This window comes from Antechinus flavipes, chromosome 1, assembly GCF_016432865.1.
Source record: "Antechinus flavipes isolate AdamAnt ecotype Samford, QLD, Australia chromosome 1, AdamAnt_v2, whole genome shotgun sequence".
Classification (NCBI taxonomy): domain Eukaryota; kingdom Metazoa; phylum Chordata; class Mammalia; order Dasyuromorphia; family Dasyuridae; genus Antechinus; species Antechinus flavipes.
The window spans coordinates 558,811,595-558,831,751 of record NC_067398.1 but is presented as its reverse complement, the minus strand read 5'-3'; the positions used below and the strand labels follow the sequence as shown (position 1 = coordinate 558,831,751).

Below are 20,157 nucleotides of genomic sequence, written 5' to 3'. Positions count from 1 at the left end.
ACCAAGAGAGGTACTCAATGAAGATATTGGGAAATAGGTTCATAAGCTCCTAAAGCCTAGAGATTTGAGGAAATTTTTTATTTTTCAAAAGTGAGAAAAAAAGATTTCCAGAAACTATAGCCTCATGAACTTGACAATTAACCAGATAAAATCCTAGAACATATTAAATAGATGGGTGAAAAGAAGATAATTTTTAAAAGTATATTCTAAGCTTGGGTAAAGGAAATACCTAAATGCATGAAGGTAGAAAAAGATCAAATGAAAGCAATAATCACTGGAAGCCAGAGTGGATTTACTGAAAATAGCTCTTGTGAAACTAGTTTAATTTGCCTTTTTTGAGAGTTATTAGGCTAATAGATGAAATTAAGGCCATAAGCATAGTATATCTGAATTTTAGAAAGGAAAATGAAAATAAATTAATGGACAAAATTGGGAAATATAAACTGTAAATTAATTTGCTGGATATGATGCTGTCTGAACAATACTAAAAGAATTTTGAATAATGAAATGATGCTAACCTGAAAGAACCCTCTAATCCAGTTATTGAATATAACCCAAAATATTACTAAGAGCAACTGAACCATATTAAAATATAATTTGGAAACATTTAGCAAAATAAATAAAAATACAATAAAACATAGATAACATTTAAAAACTAAGCTAATACGTAGCCCTGAAAAATGTTAATGAATAGATTAAAAAATTGAGAAGTCATGTGAAAAAAAGCAAATTTAAAAAACTATATTCTAAGTATGGGATGGAGAAAATATATAAATGCATGAAAGTAGAAAAGGAAAGGATGAGAATGAGTAACAGCTAATTGATCTAATTTGAGTCCCTAGAAAGAAATACTATAAGATAAGGCCAGAAAGATAAGACTAGAGCCAGAATGTCAATGGCTTTCATTGCTAGGCTAATGAATTTGCATTTTAGCCTCCTGGTAATAGGGAAACAGATAAAAGATTTCAAAGGAGCATAATTAGATCTTTATTATCACAAAGCTTACCTTGTTAGCTGTGTGAAAGATAAATTTCATCATAGTGCCTAACACTTATGTGGACTGATTGATAGGACTAGGGAATGGAAAAGCCTTGAGTTAAGAGGACCAATTTAAAAGCTATAAAAGTCTAATAGAAACAAAGATATGAACCAAAGGGGCAACAATGAATGGAAAGATGATGGAAGCAGGGCTTTAGATAATCTTAAAAGTCTCTTATGGCTCTAATGATAATTTATGGGTCTATAAGATATTTTAGAGGTTGAATCAATAGAGGTGGCACCTGATTTGATAAGAGAATGAAGTAAAGGGAAAACCACAGATAACTTGAAGGTTAAAAATCTGGAAAATTAGAAATATGATGATATCATGAAGTAGATATACCAAAGTTGAAAGAGAAGGGAAATTGGTGAGAGTGGGAGCAAAGAGAAGAGTTATGCTGAATTGGAAGTAGAAATAGGACATCCAGGTAAAATTATAATCCCAGACAACTGGAAATGGAAGTTTGAAGTTCAGGTGAGAGACTGGCTACCTTGATGTATAAAACCATGGAAACAGATAAAATCATCAAGGACATGTGTATTTGGGGAATCTAAAGGTAAGATCAAAAACCTATCCCTCTTAAAAAAAAATCTTAGAGGGTCTGGTTAAATTAATTATTGTGGCTACATTTTAAAACACTAAGATTTTCAGTAGAAAACACATTAAAAAAACTCATCTTTGTTCTCTTCTCCACATAATCTTAAAACTTCTGAGAATTAAAAGACCAAATTTATTTTCTTTTTATCTTCCTTCTCAATTAACAGAACTGAAGTGACAGCTCATATTATAATTACTGAGCTGCTTAAAGATAAGATAATTAAAAACAAAACAAAACACCTAGGTTATTTTTTAATATAAAGGTTACTTGGTATTTATTTCATTGTTAAAGAAAAGAACTTTTCAACTTCATAAAAGTTAAAGATATAAACATATAGCTAAGTGAATATCTTAAGCACCTACTATGTGCTAGGCACTGTGCAAAACTCAGAGAGGCAAAAGACAAGTCCTTGCCCTCAAGGAGCTCACAGTCTAAAAGGAGAGACAACATGTAAACAACTATGTAAAAACAAGCTATGTATATGATACAATAGGAAAAACCAACACAGGGCAAATACTAGAATTAAGAAGGATTGGGAAAGGCTTCTTGTACAATGTGGCATTTCAGTTGGAATGCAAAGGATGGGAAGGAGGCACAGATAGAGAGAAAGGTTATTTCATGCCTATAGGACCGTTCAGAGAAAACACTCTTGGTTGTTACTTGAGGAACAATAAGGAGGCCACGGTCACTGGATCAAAGAGTATATGTGTGAGTGTGGGAAAAAGAAGATTAGAGGGGTGTGGGAGGGATAGTCTATATTATGACAAGCTTCAAATGTTAACTAGAGGATTTTGTGTGATTTTGGAAGTGACAGGGAACCACTGGAATTTGCTGAGTAGGAGGATGCTAAAAGATCAGATTATAATTATTTTCTTTCTTCCTTCTGAAAAAATCAAACTATGGTTATTTATCAATTTTCTCTAAGAAACATAATGCTGGAAACTATACATGATCATTAATTGGGATTCCATAACTAGCTCAAAAGATGTGCTGCTATTCAAGCATCATTACTACCAAGCATCAACAAAATTTAATTGCCTCACCTCTTCTACTCTGCACTGAAGCAACAGGAAAGAAAAGAGATAGGAAAAGATTAGGAATATAAAAAGAGTTCAGACAAATCCTTAAATATAAAATTAAAGACAGATTTTTAAAAATTAACCTAAAAGTAAAAAATAGATGTTTAGTTTTCAGACAAAACTTATACTATGTAAAAAGTTACTATTTTTCCTTTCCTCATCTAATAAAACCATAGACCTCGCTCAGTGTTATTATGAGGTTTATTTTGGTTAAAAGGGAGCTATATAAAAAGGGAGATGGGAGATGACTGTTTACCATTTATGTGGAGAAATCAGAACATTTAATTAACCTTTAAAATATATTAGATTGAACACAAGAGATCTGAGAACTGTAGATAGGAAAAATGATTTTTAAATGACATTTATTTATTGACTTTTTTTCAGAAAAGAATGTCAGCCTCATATTTCTCAAATATTTCCCCCAGTAAAATTTTTATGCATACTTACTAATCTGATTCAAAGTCTCTTGGGGAATCCAACTCATATCAACATCGTTTTGGTTTGATGTACCCATTTCTACTTTCTGGGCTGGTCTTTTTCTCTAAAAGAAAACAGAAATAATTTCTAGTTTATCAGTACTGAAGTAAATATTTAATTAGAATTATCATCATTAACAACAACTAAAACATTAAGTTTCTGTTTTATTATAAGAACCTAAGAATTACTTCAATTTCATTTAAAGTAGACCATACAAAATTTTTTTTTCAATATAAAGATGTCATAGGGCATCGAGTTATTATTAACTCAATATTAAATTATTTTCATAATTATAACTATTTGAAAGAACATATGCAAATCCTTACCTTCCTCGATTCTAGAAGCTGATGAAGTCCAACAACGACTAGGAGCCCAAGTCCAGCAAGAAACATATACATAAAGATCCTTATTTCAAGGCAGAAAAAAAAAATAACACAAGGAATTACATAAATTCAGATAACTGCTATTATAGTTTTAATATATGCCACAAATTCTCTAAATAACCTTGTGAATAAGAAATGGAATTTTAAAAGACTCAATTATATTAGGAGACAATTATGTTGATACACACTGACTATGCAACTCTCTGGACAAATCTCTCAAGTTTCTCCAACAACTGTCAATCTCCAAAATGCCAGTGTTTATAATCTGCATAGGCAAAATTTTCCCATACAGGAAGTTATCTATACCAGTGAAATCATAAGTCTGGTTTTAAAACAATTATGAAGGCTTAGTAAATTATTTTATGTCATCTTTAGGAAGTTATGAATGAATAATATAAATTATAATCTAAAGTAAAGTATCTCACAAAACATGGCAAATAAAAAAAGGTCATAGTGAAACAACTGAGTGATAGATTTTGCCAATCACTATATACATTCTCTGCTGAAACACTAAATAACATTCTTAGAGATCAAGTCTTAAAATAGTTTTCTATAGTAACATTACAAGAGGATAACTCAAGAGAAAATTAATGTTTTGCCATCAGTCTGAGAGATGATATAGGTTTAACTCTAGTAGGCAAGAGTTTGAAGAATAGGGGTAAAATGGAGCAAGTTGGACTACTTCCTTGTCCTTCCAAAAACAGTGGCTTTTTAAGAAGCTATGTGAACCCTCAATTAACAGTAATATTGTATATTAAGCATGTTTTAAAGTAAATCACAAGTTCTCTGATAAACTAAGTCTTTTGCAGAAAATATAAGAAATATGTGGAAATAAAAGTGAATTAAAGTTTTATTTCACTATAAAGATTATATTATCTCTCTTTTCACTGATTATCTAAGGCCCAGCTTCTTAAGCTGAGGGTTACAATCCTATATGAGATACACACATACACACACACTTCATAATTGAATGTAGGCACAAAATTTATTTATTATGAACAAATATTTGGTGTGTATGTTTTATATACCTAAAGATCTGGAATCACGTAAAAATTTCTCAGGCGAAAAGAGGACACAAGTTTAAGAAGCCTTGCCCTAAGGGACTCACATAAAGAATCTGAATTTCCCTAAATACACATGATAACCTCTACCATTTCTGGAATAACATGTCCACCTGACAAACATATTTAGGAAGCAACACATCTTAAGAGTTTTATTCTAATTCCCATCAGGAGAAGATGCACAACACAACAGAATGATTACTGGTTTCATTATGGCTCTTCATTTATTATCAGGGTAACAAGTCACTTTACTTTTCTGCAACTCAGTTTGTTTCTGTAAAAGAATGAGGTAAGCTAATGATCTTCAAGGACCCTTCCAGCTTTAAATCTATGATCTTATGATCTATTTTATCACAATTCTTACGTTTCTCCATCCAACCCATCTTCTCTTTCAATAATTGTAACTGTTTGATTGAAGACAGCATCTTGGAACACATTGCCCTATAAAAAACACAAAAAGTTCAAATGTGTTGAAATGGTCAAAGGTTGTTTCTTAGTCAAATTTCTTCACTGTATATGTATTTGCATTTAATAGTATATTCCCTCAATTACATGTAACGATAGTTTTCAACATTCATTTTTTAAAAGATTTTGAATTCCAAATTTTTCTCCCTCTTTTCCTCTCTCCTAACACAGCAATCTAATATAGGTTAGATATATACAATCAAATTCTACATTAGCCATATTGTGAAAAATTAGAACAATGAGAAAGAAAAAGAAAAAAGTGAAAATAGTATACTTTGATCTATATTGAGACTCCATAGTTCTTACTTTGGAAGTGGATAGCATTTTCCATCACAGACAGTTCTTTGGAATTACCTTAGATCATTGTATTACTGAGCAGAGATAGGTCCATCATAGTTGATCATCACACAATATTGCCATTACTATGTACATTATTTTCTTGGTTCTGCTCACTTCACTCAGCATCAGTTTGTGTTAAGTCTTTAGGTTTTTCTAAAATGTTTTCTCATCATTTCTTATAGCAATTACATTCATATACTACAATTTGTTCAGCCATCCTTTCTAATTGATAGCTTTTCTCTCCATTTTCAATTCTTTGCCACCACAAAAAGAGCGGATATAAAAATACAAATGGGTCTTTTCCCCTTTTCTATGATCTCTTTGGGAGTGCCTTTCCAATCAAATTGCCAAGAAATTAATTTATAAAGCTAAAAAACAGTAACAACACTCATCTGGAAAAACAAAAGGACAAGAATTTCAAGAAAATTAATGAAAAAAAATGCAAAGAAAGGTGGCTTACCTATATTAGACCTAAAACTATATTATAAAATAATGATCATCAAAACCATTTGGTACTGCCTAAGAAATAGAATAGTGGATCAGTAGGATAGGTTAGATTCACAGGACACACTAGTCAATGACTACAGTAATTTGGTGTTTGAAAAATCCAAAAATTCCAACTCCTGGGCTAAGAACTCAATCTCTGATAAAAATTACTAGAAAAACTGGAAAGCCGTATGTCAGAAACTAAGCATTGACTAATAAGGTCAAAATGGAGTCATGATTTAAACATGAAAACATACTATAAGCAAATCAGGAGAATAAGGGACAGTGTACTTCTCAGATCTGTGAAGAAAGAAGGAATTTAGGGCCAAAGAAGAACTAGAAAATGTTATGAAATACAAACTAGTCAATTTCGATTATATTAAATTAAAAAGGTTTTGTACAAATAAAACCAATGTGGCCAAGATTACAAGGAAAGCAAAAAACTGGGAAAAAAATTTTTAACATCCAATATTTCTGATAAAGGCCTCATTCCTAAAATATAAAGAAAAACTGACTCAAATTTATAAGAAAACAAGCCATTCTCCGATTAATAAATGGTCAAAGGATATGAACAATTTTCAGACAAATGAAAGCCATTTCTAGTCATATGAAAAAATGCTCTAAATCATTCTTCATTAGAGAACTGCAAATTAAAACTCTGAGGTACACAACTTTACACCTCAGATTGGTTAAGATGACAGGAAAAGATGATAAAAGTTGGAGGGGATAAAGGAAAACTGGGATATTAATACATTGTTGATGGAGTTAGGGACAGATCCAACCATTCTGGAGAGCAATTTGCAATTATACTCAAAAAGTTATCAAACCGTGCACATCCTTTGATCCAGGAGTGGCTCTACTGGGTCTGTATTCAGAGATCACAAAAAAGGAAAAGGACTCACACATGCAAAAATTTTTGTGGCAGCCCTTTTTGTAGTGGCAAGGAACTGGAAACTGAGTGGATACACATCCAGTTGGAGAGTGGCTGAATAAATTATGTGATATGAATGTAATGGAATATTATTCTATAAGAAATGATGAGCAGGATGATTTCAGAAAAGACTGGAAAGACATGAACTGATGCTAAGTGAAGTCATCAAGAGAATACTGTACATCACAACAAGATGATTATGTGATGATCAACTTGGCTCTTTTCAACAATGACATGATTCAAGGCAATTCCAATAGATGTGATAGAAAAAGCCATATGCACCCAGGGAGAGGACCATGGAGACTAAACGTGGATCACAATATTTTTACCTTTGTGACAAATTTGGAACACAAGATTTTTTGCAAGGTAGATGTTGAAAATTATATTTTCATGTATTTAAAATTTTTTTAAAAGCTATAATTATTTTAACAACACTAGATTATTAGTCATTTACTACTGTTTCTTGTGTACCTAACTCATTCCAGTAACCCACCATTCATATTTCTTAGCCAATACTAAATAGTTTTGATAATTCTTTTTAGGTTTTAGATCTGGGATAGCTAGGCTACCTTCCTTCACATTTTCTTCCCCATCAATTCCTTTGATATCCTTGACCTTTTGTTTTTGACTGGAATATGGCACTGAATAAGGAAATTAATTTAGATACAATTATGATTTTTATCATAATTTTATCATTTATGGGTTCAACCTCCCACGAGAACTGATTTTTCCAATTGTTTAGATCTGACTTTATTTGTGTGAAAAGTGTTTTGTCATCGTGTTCATATAGTTCCTAAGTTTTGTCTTGGCAGGTAGGCTTCTCAAATTATTAAAAGTTTCAAAAAGGTTTAAAAAGCCACATCAGATAACCTTAACACTATTCTTATAATTGATAAGAACAATATGTGTAGCCAGCGGGACCAAGCAAGCAAATTTTAAGTTCAAGTCTTTGGTTTAAATTTATCACTTATCGGCAAAGAATTGGAAATTGAAAAATGGCTGAACAAATGGTGGTTTGGTTGTGACAGAATATGTCATGTTTAAAAAAGAGACAAGCAGGACACTCTCAGAAATACATGGAAAGACTTACATGAACTGATGCAAAGTGAAAAAAATAGAACCAGGAGAGCATTGCACACAGCAACAATAATAATGTAAGAAGATCGACTATGAATGACTTAACTATTCTCAGCAATACAATGAGTCAAGACAAGTCTGAATGACTTGAAATGTAAAAATGCTACGATCCTTAGAGAAAGAAGTGATGAAGTCTGAATACAGATCAAAGAACACTTTTTTTTAACTTTAAAAATTTTTTTCTTGAATTTTTTCAGGGGGAAAGGGGATAGCTATATTTTCTTTTACAACATGAATGATATGGAAATGTTTTGCATGATTAACCATGTATAACCTATAGCAAACAGCTTGCCTTCTCAATAAGAGGGGTGGAGAAGAAAGGAGAGAATTTTGAAGTCAAAATAAACAAATGTAAATTGTTTTTACATGTAATTGGGTGAAAATAAAATACTAAATAATAAAAATGAAATAAAATAAAATTATCACCACTGAAGAATCAATCAGCACTACAATATAATGTCTTTCCTCTATATTACTTAGGATACAGATGGTTGTACTGCTGTTAACATTGCCTCTTTGGGAACCAAAGGAAAGGGAGAAGGAAGGAATGGGAGGGGAAGCACTAGTTATAAGAGATACACGATAAAAAAGTATAAACTAACAACACTTCCATCAGATTAATTTCTTCCCCTCTTAAGTAAAGAAAAAAATAAAGATGGTTTACTAGCAGTATACCATTCTAAGATGTGGGAAAGGAAAATCCAAATATATCTTCCAAATGGCAACAGATTAAAAACCAATCACTTAAGACATTCTACAATGGAAATGTTAGTCATAAGATAGCTGGTTCTGTCATTTTAGCATCAAATTACATGAATCAAAGATCATGTTTATTCATTTTTAATAAGAATACTATCAAATTTTACTTAATAAGAATTAATTGATTCAGGCAAAACAATATTAAAGAGGACTCAAGGGTCTAGGGCTAGCCATCCAGGACTGGACTAGTTCAGGGCAGCAACACCAACTATCTGATTCCTTATTTTCTCTGGAACAAATGACACTTGGATTTTTTTAACTTTAGTGGATTTTGGTTATTATTTTATTATTGTTAGTAAAGAATGACAGTGGTTGGAGCAACTTTATGGAAAGTATAATTTTACTTATATTTAATTCATACCAAACTCAGAAACATAAGTGCAATACACACTTTAAAATCTATTAATAATTTTTTCATTATTTTTCATGCGACCATTTTTCATTAAAATACTGTAACTATGGGGGCAACTAAGTGGTATAGTGCATGGAGCACCAGCCTTTAGTTAGGAGGATCTGAGTTCAAATATGACCTCAGACACTTAACACTTCCTAGCTGTGTGACTTGGGCAAGTAACTTAACCCCAATTGCCTCCGCAAAAAATAAAATAAATAAATAAAGATGTATGTTAGATCACTCTGTTCCTAATAATTAAAATAAAACTTTGTGACTAAGGCTATTTATTCTAGAACACTAAAAATCATAATGCATAACTCTTGAAATAAGTAAAAGGCACAATGAATTGTACAACAACCAAAAGCCAGGCAACTAGAGAAGGGGGAATCTTGGCTAATTCACAAATTTGAATATTAAGTCATTCAACAATGAGTGGCCTATGATCCAGGATGATTATTTATCAAGCAAAATTTCACTACTCACATTGAGTTGCAACTTTAAATAAAAGAAGAAAGTTTAAGCAGGCCTTACATTTAAATCTTTGTAGTTCAGATTGATGACTAGACCAAATGGACGCCCACCCATGGGCTCTGCAGGGATGAAAGAATACTCAAATGTTGCCTGCCTCTGGGGTGGCACTACAGTGTTCAGAGGCAGAGCTGTGAAGTTCTGGATATAAAACTGGTAATCCTGAGGATAGCGGAATGAGGCATCTAGGGATTCAACAATAAAATCTTCTGTGCCCTTGTTTGTAAAGCCTACCAGGAACTTCACAATGTTATTTGCTGGGAAATCTGAGGGGGAAAAATAAGATAGCAAAGTTAGAAAGCTTTAATACATAAAAATGATGCCTAAATAATTCCAATCTTAAAAATTACACTTATCTCCATTTATAGAAGTCAAATCTCTATCATTAGTATATGATCTGGAAGCTATTGTAAATATATAGTAGTAGCACTATTATTTAGTAGTTGTATAGTTCACCGTAAGAAACTTTAAACACAAAGCTGATAGCTAGAAGAAAGCAGTGATAAACTGGCTGAAAATTTCAACATAGCCACATGAAATTAAATTGTGTTACCACTATTTAGAATAGATCCCAATAGTAAGAGAACTGATAAAGGGGACGAAAGGAACTATGGACTTTTCATGTCTTATAAGCCAAATGATTTATATTACCTTATCTTTATCAGGAGATAACTCCTTACATTAAGACTGCTTATTAGTCTGAATGATGAAGTCTCACAAGAATCTAAGTAATATCTCCAATTCTGCACCAGTACGAGTTTCTTCCCTTCCAGTATAGTTCCTTGTACTAATGAAATCATGAGCCTAGTCCTCAAACCTACCTATAGTACTTTTAAGATTTATAAGGCACTTTCCCCAGTCCTATTGTGAAGGTGCTTTAAAGAGTCTCATTTTGTAAACGAAGAAATTGAGGCTCAAAGTAATTCAATGAGTTGGCCAAATTCAGAGAATTAGTGTTAGAGCCAGCATTCAAACTCAGCTATTCTAATTCTAAATTTTATGTTCTTTCTATGATAATTCTGTTAAAGAGATGACATAAAAGGGTAAAGAAAGAACAGAGCTATAATATTGTCAATAACATGAGATGAGTGATAAAAATGCAAATGAAGTAAAAAAAAAAAAAAAAGCCATAGAAGAGAAAACCATTCTTTCTTCAAATTACAAGAAATAAAAGTATATCAGTATGAAAAAGAAAATTTCAGCAATCCCTGTGAAACAAGTACTTAAGAAAAACCAAACGCTTTTTATTTTTATAACTTTTACTCATGGAACAAATATCCAATTGACAACTGACTAAAAACAAAAAACAAAAACAAAAAACCAAGTAATCTTCTGAAACCAGAGACTTTGAAAATGCTTAGTGATTCATGGATATTTATTTCCTAAGTTACAAAATTTTCTGTGTATCCCCCACCCCCAGTTTATTTTTCCTTTTCAAGTTTTATGTGTCATGTTCAAAAATAAAAGGGAACACCCACTATGCCAATTCTGGGATACAACTATTTTGAATGGGAATATATGCAAAGTATTCCCTTAAGAACCATTCCAGAACCTTTTGCCCTTCCTTAAGGTCTTTCTACATCTAGCTGTTCCCTGCTTATATGATTACTGAGGAATATTTTAAAATAAAATGCTGAAAAATGTTTATTTTACCTTCTCCTTTTACAAATAAGATAGTTGTGTCTGCACTTGGTGAGGCTTCAGGTTCGCCCGAGAGGTCTTCTTCTTTTTCTTCTGCCTAAGAATATTAAAAAGAGTTATATATGTGTGAAAAAAAATCATAGTAATGGCAGTAGAACTACCAGACTTATATTATATCACCTACAGAACAATAAGGCAAATGAATAGGCATATCTAATGCCTGACAATTCTTTCTGCTGGAATATTTCTAGAAAATGCTACAAATACTTGAGTATGAGGATTACTTACTATATATGAAATCATTACAGGGAAATGTAATCAGATGTAGTAAAGAATAATGGACAAAGATTACAGATCTAAGGTAAAATCCCTGCTTTGAAGTTTACTTTGTGGTTTTGAATAATTACAGCTGGCATTTATATAGTGTTTCAAGATCTGCAGAGTCCTTCTGAATGTCAATTCATTTGTGAAGTGCTACCACATCCTCCTTTATACAGATTCAATTCAACAAGTATTTATTAAGTAACTATATTACACTAAGACTATAAATACAAAAGGGCAGCTTGTGGCACAACAGATAAAGTAATAAGTCGTGGGTTCAAATTTGAACTCAAGATATTTACTAGCTGTATGAGTCTAGGTACCTTGTCTGGCTCAGTCTCCTCATCTATAAAACAAACTACGGAAGGAAATAAGCTACTCCAGTATCTTTACCAAGAAAACTCCAAAGGGGATCGTGAAGAATCAGACATGACTGAACAACAACAAAATAAATACAAAAAGCAAAAGTCCCTGCCTTAAAGAAGCATTTATTCTACTGGGAGAATACAAAGTACATAAAAAGTTATTTCAGGAAAAGAGAGTACACTAATAATTAGGGGTATCAAATATCATCTTTGAACATTATTTGTCCCCTCCTTCTAATTCTAGAACCTTCATTTAAGGAGAGCACCCAGGCCAGTTATTTCTTCATCTTTTCATTTTCTATTAGTCTGCAGTGCTCTGGACTTCTCCAACATGCTCCCAAATTCTTTTCATACTGCATAACCATCATTTAATCCTGAATTCACATTAATTACAGTACCCTCTGCCTTCTTCCCAGAACTTCCATTTAAGGAGGGAACCCAAACTAGCTATCTATGCCTTCTTTCCCACCACTTTCAGCTTCCTTTTGTTTATTATTTTCCTCATTAAAATATAAACTCCTTGAGGCACAAATTGTCTTTCTTTTTACTAGGATTGTAATGTGCAGGGCTTAGCCTTTAATAAATGTTGGGTAACAGAAGACAGCAGAAACTTAAAGGGAACTACAGATTTTAAAAGATGCAGAAATTATGCTGGATAGTGCTTTAAGTAAGAAAAAGATTATGAAGAGGCACAGGTTTGTGTAACAAGCAGGTTAATTTGACTAGAAAAAAGAATATATATGAGACAGAACACTGTAAAGTAAGTCTAGAAAGATGAATTAAAGTTATACTGTAAAAGGCTTCAAATTTTTATTTTATTTTAAAGGCAATATAGAGTTACTGAAACTTCTTGAACAGTAGAATGACCTTGTATAGTTCATGTTTTAGAATCTGGTGAGTGTGTCAAAAACAAAAATAAAAATCGAAAGCAGGGAAAGCAATAAAATTCTTTTTTTTTTTCATTTGATAACTATGATATATATATATATATATATATATATATATATATATATATATATATATATATATATATATATATATATATTTCTATTATACCTTTTTATTTATAAGTTATATGCATGGCTAATTTTACAGCATTGACAATTGCTAAACCTTTTGTTCCAATTTTCTCCCTCCCTCCCCCAGATGGCAGATTGATCAATACATGTTAAATATGTTAAAGTATAAATTAAATACAATATAAGTATACATGTCCAAATATTTATTTTGCTGTACAAAAAGAATCGGACTCTGCAATAGTGTACAATTAGCCTGTGAAGGAAATCAAAAATGCAGGTGGACAAAAATAGAGGGATTGGAAATTCTATGTGGTGGTTCATAGCCATCTCCCAGACTTCTTTCCCTGGGTATAGCTAGTTTAATTCAAGCAATAAAATTCTTGATAAGGAACTTGAGGAACAGAGAAGTGATTTATCCTAAGTCATACAGCTGGTAAATATCTGAGATGGGAATTAAACCCAAATTTTCTTCATTCCAAATCCAACATTCTATTCACTATGGTATTCTGCCTCATTCAACCTCATGAGGTCTCAGTTTCCTCATCTCTAAAAGTGAGTTGGCCCAGGTAATTTCTCAGGTCCATCCAATTTTAAATCAACAATTATATATTAAATAGGGAAGTAATTGAATATAAAATAAGATATAAGTGATGTAGTACAGTTAGAGGGAAGACATACATTTGGTAGAATGAGGAGGGAAAGATTAGGGAAAATACAGATGGTTATTGAGTTAAATTTTTAAATGAGAAGGAATTCAAAAAGTACAAGTCTACTTAACTTCCAAATTCAACACTATAACCTCTGCTTTTCATTGGTTCTTGGCAGAACAATAATTTTGCTATTTTTATAAGTATTATAAAGTGAATCCAGTGCTGGCTTCAAATCTAAAAGAACTGAGTTTGAAGGCCAATTTAGCACTTAGTAGCTAGACAGGTCATTTAACAAAAGTTACATGCCTTAAGTAAATCCATAAAATTTATCTATTAATTCATCAATTAGCCAGCTTGATTAAATTGAAGCCTCTCCATCAATATGATAATTATAAATTTACTTTGTAGAATGTTTTAAAGTACATATACACACCTTGTTACTTAAAAACAAACTGAAAAAAACCTACTCTTTTCTTTATGCCTTGCTGCCTGACTTTAGAACTATAGTTATTCCTTCTGTATCTTGACTTTCCCCAGCGTAGTTTTGATATATTATGAGTCAGCAAAAGAAATTAAATGGAATTTTTTGAGTTGTTTTGCAAAAGCCACAGATGATAGAGAAAAAAACTTTAGAAACGCAGGTTTGCTATTTTTAAAAAAGGGCATTCCAATAGATTCTGGCATCACAAGGCTAAATTTAATGCTTTATACCTTTTAACTCTATGAATTTCTAAAGGAAAAGAAGGATAAAAAACTCTACCCTTACAGATTTTACGTAGTTATTCCAGGGGGAGGAGGAAGAGGTGGTAAGGATGTCCCTGAGTGCAATGGATTATCCACCAATCCCCATAATGTGGAATTGTGCATATTTCTTAGGTTGAGGGAAAGAAAAGATAGCAAAGTTAGAATGGCTACTAAAATGAGCTGCCCATCTTCTTAATAGGACAAATCACCACTGGGGATTCTTCCTCCTGTTTTACTCAAGAAAAAAGGAAACCAAATTTTCACAAAAGTCTCATATACTATGATTGAGTCTCTTTCTATTCTCACCTCAAGTTACCCACCTGACAGTGTTATTATTTTAATTTAAAATAGCATACTTTTTATTACTAGCACCAATGAAGAAATGAATGGCCTGAGTTAAAACAATGTATCCAATTAGATGAGAAAAGCAAAATAACCTAATTATTAGAATCTTAAAAAAAATAAAGATGCAGCATAAACAAGTGTATTAAAGGCTAAATAAAATAATAATTAAGTAGGATAACTCATAGAGGGATCCTTAAAAGATTTAAGTTTTAAGAAGACATGTATAGGGATTAAGAAGGGGTATTCTAGGCAAAAAGGCTCTAATTTGTAAGCTACTTACTTCCAAGTGAAGCAAGAATAGCTTGCTTTCAATATTCAAAAAACAACAAAATCATAAATAGGAAGATAAATAGGAATGTAAATAGGAAGAGAGAATAAAGAATCCATTGGTCCTTCAACCACAAGCAAAATCATAAAGACTAGAAACACCATGGGTTCAAGATTCATGTGTAATGAAATGAGAATGATGTTTGATTAAGATTAATTTGTCAGTTTTAAGTTAAATTATTTCATGCTATTTTTTTTTAAGCTGACTGCTTTTGTTTTTGTATCACAGTTAATTCTCGATATCCCAAACCCACTTCTCACTTACCCAATAAAACAAAAGTGATCAAGAAAAATAAATGGTACAAATGCATCTGAAAATGTATGTAACATTCTGTTCCTCTGTAGTTCCCCCAGCCTTCTCTTGAGAGGACATCTCCTATGTAGTGTAAAACACTACATTATGAAAAATAATAGTGAAGATACAGCAAAGTAAGTTTACAGAGAAAAAAAATTTATTTGTATTTCTGTTTGTAAAAGATCTGTTCTTCAGGCCCAAGACTGGTTGTTACAGTTACTCAGGAATTAGTTTCCTTTAAGTGTTCTTTTCATTTATGTTATTCACGTTTCTGTGCTGCTTCTGTGCACAAGATATTGGGAGGAAGGGGTGGGCGAGTAGGAAGGGAACTAAATCAGGATACTTCATTAGAACAGGGACATTGATAAACTAAAGATCATTTAGAGGAAGATAATCAGAATAGTAAAAAGTACTGAATTTATATTTCCCATCAATTAAAGGAAATGGGGATGTTGGGACAGAAGACTGGGGGAGAAGGCAATACATGAGAGAGCTCACAAAGTACTTGAAAGGGAGAAGGTGCATTAGACTTGTTTTATTGTTTGACTTCTTTCCAGAGGACAGAACTAGTAGAACTTAGCAGAAGCTGCAAAGAGGCAAATTATGGCTGGCTGTTAAAGAATACTTGGAACCATCTAGTTATTTAGGGAGTCAAAAGGATCATAGGTCTAAAGCTGGAACTAGAAGGAACAGTTGAGGTTCTCTAATCTAATCTCATTTCACAGATGAAGCACAAAGTCAAGTGACTTAACCTTCATCACACAAGATTCTCTAATTCCAGAGACAATTGGTAGGGTTCCCTTTACTAGAAGTTTCAAGAAAAGAAATACAGGGCCAATCATTTGATGATCGGGGATCTCTATTGAAGGCTAGGTTTGATCAGACGATTCTTCAGTTACCTTTCTGTGAAAAACTAGTGATTATAGTAAAAAGGGAATAGAAATAAATTATCACCTACAAGGGGAAAAGGTGGCACAGTGACTAATTACACTCTAGGGTTCTTACTAAAAATCCAAATTTACTATCTAGAATTTTTACTACAAATGACAAGATTTCTAAGGTCTCTGACAAATGCAAATCTGATGTCAAAGCAAGACATTGTTATACAACATAATAAGATTCTCTAGACCTCATAAAATTATGAACTGCTATTATAATCAATTTATGACAAGTTTTATCAAATGCGTCACAAAAAATCATTACCCAAGACGTCAAATATCATTCACTAACCAAATCTGTGGGTTCATCTTCTTCTATTTCTGCTTCATCATCTTCATCTTCAACTATTGTATCTTCTAGTGCTTCTTCATCCTCTGTGGCATCTTGGGCCACTGCTATTGACCCTAATGATGTAAATAAAGGTGTTTTTTAAGGTATATATGTAATAACAAAACCTCAGGTCAAGACATTAATAAGGTAATCCTTATGATCAAAATCATTATCACATAAATATCATTTAGGAGATCTATTCATATATGCAAAAAAGTAAAAACACTTAGAATTTGCTATCATATTATTTAGTAGAATCATATCAATAAATAATGAGCACCAATGCATGTAAAACATTACATTATGAAAATTAATAGTTAAGATACAGCAAAGCAATTTTACAGAGAAAAAAAATTTGTATTTGTGAGTTTCCAATTCTAAAATACTCATGAGGAAAAACTCAGGCTCAAGTCTAGAAGTTAAGAAAACAAAAATAAAACAATATTGCTTTTCTATGCAAATAATTTAATACTTAAAAATTAAATAAAATCCTCTAAACTAGTATATTTAGTATTTTCTAAAAAAATATCACGAACACTATTTCTAGGTCATCAGCATGTTAATGTACCAATGATTTGTGGAAAGAATGATGATGTGGCAATTCAGTTTTAAAAAATATAGGAAAGAGAACAAATACACATGCTGTAATAACCAGGAAGAAAAGCATTTTATAACCCCAGGCTGGCTTCTACTTAAATGTTGGGGACAGTCATAAACTTTATAAAATAGAAAGAGCACTACACTATTTAAAAAAAAAAAAAAACTACAACTTTCCAAACTAAGGTGTTAATAACTATGTAAGATGTTAAAATTAAAATTAAATGTCTTTAAATTGACTTACAAAATGGCCTTCATTTCAGCTTAACTTAGTAGATATTAAACTATATATATTAATACAACAGCATTACTTTTGATAAAAATTTTAGAACATCCACTTGCCCTAAACCATTCTTGATTGCAAAAAGTTAAGAAAATCTATATATTGTAAAATATAAAATGTTTTAAGAAATATAACGTTATGGGGATAGGGAAATCCAAGTATGAATCAAACGTCAATTTTTATAGAAATATTAAAACCACAAAATAAAAATGGCCAGAATCATAATTTATTTAAGTTATCTTGAAGAGGCAGAAGGAAAAGAGATCTTCAAGTAGTTCCTAAGGCAACTTCATTTTTTTTTTTCTCATAACCTACAGGTGAAATATTTAAGTTTTCCTTAAAGATGTTTTTCCATATACGTCAAAAATCTTATCAATCTATTTTCTTTTCTTTGCAAAGCATAAGAATTCTTGGCTTGTACATATGAAAATTTAATCAAAACATTCCCCTGAAATTAATTTTTAGATATCTAGTTTTACACATGAAAGTGAAAGACTTGTCCACGATCATAAAGTTAAGAGATCTAGTTGGAATTTTAGAATCCGGATTTCAGGATGCTCTTTCTACCTACTATACCCGCTCTCATTTCCCTTTTTGCCCACTTTACTGCTTTGGCTATTGTAGCCATGCAATACCACTAAGGAATTTTTTTCACAACCTACAACTTTTAACATAAAGGCTCTCTTTCTAAATTAAGCCTAAGGTCAATAGCCCCCAAATAATTTTTAGATGAAATTTAAAGTGATTTTAAGAGTGGGGTTATAAAATCTATTCAACCTAACGACATGGTTGAAAGGGACATGAGAAGACAAAAAGGAATTCCTTTTTTTTTAAAAATAAGGGGATAATAAAGTAAGATCTGTCACTAGGGTGGGAGAGAGGAAGGTTAAGATTGTCAGGAAAAAGGTGGCTCCCCAAAAGAGGCACTAAGGCAGGATTAGTGCAGAGAAACGTGGAATCCGTGAAATGAATGAAGCAGGGTACCCAAGAGAAGATAATGACACGTCAGCCCAGAGCCCGGCGCCGAGTATGCGTGGGGGCGGGGGAGAGCGGTTGGTGGCGGCGCGGGCAGCAGCCACTGCAGCTCCGCTCCGCGCCCTCTTTTAGCCGGCCTCAGGGACGACCTGGCTCCCGGAACGCGCGGTCAAAGGGGAGAAAAGCAGGTCGGAGCGTTGGGACAAGGGCACCGGGCAACGTCACCCGACCCGGCTGGGGAAGAGCGCGCGGCCCGCTAGGGATCCGCATGGGAGGGGGTCTAGAGCCCCGCTCCTTAAGGGCCTCCTCATGCACCCAGGACGCCACGTCCTGCCCCCCGCATTCCCAATCGTGTGAATTAGCGGAGGGGAGAGACACAGGTCCGGGGGGAAGCAAAGGCCAGGGGACGCAAGACCCCCACGAGCGGTCACCACCGCCTCCCACCGCCCCCCACCACCAAACTTGGCAAGCGCGGCAGTCATCTCCCGTTTTAATCCTCTCACTCCTCTCCCGCTGTACCTCCGGGGCCGCCCCCGAGCAGCAACGCAGTGGGGAAGACGAGTAGCACTAACAGGATCAAACGGGAGAGGAATCTCATGGTGCGGCCAGTGGGCTTTTCAGCCTCCACAGGCTCTTACGGCGGCTTCGGCGGTAATGGCGATACTCCTCATCCGGGCTCTAAAGTGGGCGGGGCACGCACACGTAAAGGACGTAGCTCCGCCTCTATCCCAGCTAGCTCCGTTGTGAACGTGGCTCAGTCCCAGGCCAGGGAAGCCCTGGGGTTGGGGCTGGGTGGGGGAGGAGCTGGATGGCGTGGTAAGAGCGGTCACGTGACAACCCTTCTGGACTCATAGCTGGGAAAGTGACGTCTTCCTTACTTCAGGTGAGTTTCCCCACTCTTGGATGTTCTTGTATGGCTTTGTCTTTCATTTTTGACTGGATCTTTGGGAATCTATAGGGAAGGTGATCCGGGTTTCTTTACCTCGCAGTCTATTGTGATTTACCAATAATTAAAGTGATAGCATATTTTTAAACTTCCATAATTTGAGTTATAGCTATTAATTTAGTGAATATTTACCAAATATCCAATGTGTACAAAGCCCGATGCCGTATTCTAGAGGCATACAAAGTTTATCTAAAACATTGCTCTACCTTCTTGAAGCTTTTTAAAGTCTAATGGAGGGATGATGGTGATGATGATGGTCTTAATTTAAAAAAAGATTAAAAAGTTGAAAGAAGTTGATGATGACAATAATGTTCGCAAGCAGTGTTGAAACTCTGAACTCAAACCACCTGAGTTTGACTTTTGACCTACCCCATTGGTGTGACCTAAGGCAATTGAGCTTCAAAGATGCTGTTGACTTTCATTGCTAGTGGAAGGAGTGCACCCCAGAAAACTCTCCTGAGCATGAGGAAGTTCATGTTTGAATGAAATCACAGATCCAATCCCTAGCCCCAATGCTAATCTTTAAGGTTTAGAAAACACTTTAAATATATTACCAGATAGTACCAATAGATAATAAGCTTCTTTGTCCTAGAAATTTGTGGGTTTTTTTTTTTTTTTGACCTAGCACTGGGCTTTGCCTTTAATATTTGTTGAATAATACAAAATCTATCAATGGCCCAGCCATTTCTATGTCTTCTTGAACT

General features: G+C 33.5%; 1 protein-coding gene and 1 long non-coding RNA gene across 5 annotated transcripts in view; one reads left to right on the top strand and one right to left on the bottom strand.

Moving 5' to 3' along the window:
- Nucleotides 1-19,202, bottom strand: part of SSR1 (signal sequence receptor subunit 1) — a 52,781-nt gene extending 33,579 nt beyond the window's left edge. For all 3 annotated transcript variants that reach the window (XM_051970729.1, XM_051970728.1, XM_051970730.1), the window contains exons 1-7: nucleotides 19,027-19,202; nucleotides 16,614-16,726; nucleotides 11,330-11,414; nucleotides 9,680-9,942; nucleotides 5,002-5,078; nucleotides 3,520-3,598; nucleotides 3,164-3,257 (exon numbers count right to left, since the gene is read on the bottom strand). In XM_051970729.1, coding sequence (XP_051826689.1) covers nucleotides 3,164-3,257; nucleotides 3,520-3,598; nucleotides 5,002-5,078; nucleotides 9,680-9,942; nucleotides 11,330-11,414; nucleotides 16,614-16,726; nucleotides 19,027-19,105 — 790 coding nt within the window. In that variant the 5' untranslated portion in view covers nucleotides 19,106-19,202. The remainder of the gene's footprint in view (nucleotides 1-3,163; nucleotides 3,258-3,519; nucleotides 3,599-5,001; nucleotides 5,079-9,679; nucleotides 9,943-11,329; nucleotides 11,415-16,613; nucleotides 16,727-19,026) is intronic.
- An 89-nt stretch (nucleotides 19,203-19,291) lies between these two features.
- Nucleotides 19,292-20,157, top strand: part of LOC127544200 (uncharacterized) — a 38,891-nt gene continuing 38,025 nt past the window's right edge. For both annotated transcript variants that reach the window (XR_007949396.1, XR_007949395.1), the window contains exon 1: nucleotides 19,292-19,390. This is a non-coding gene — a long non-coding RNA (uncharacterized LOC127544200). The remainder of the gene's footprint in view (nucleotides 19,391-20,157) is intronic.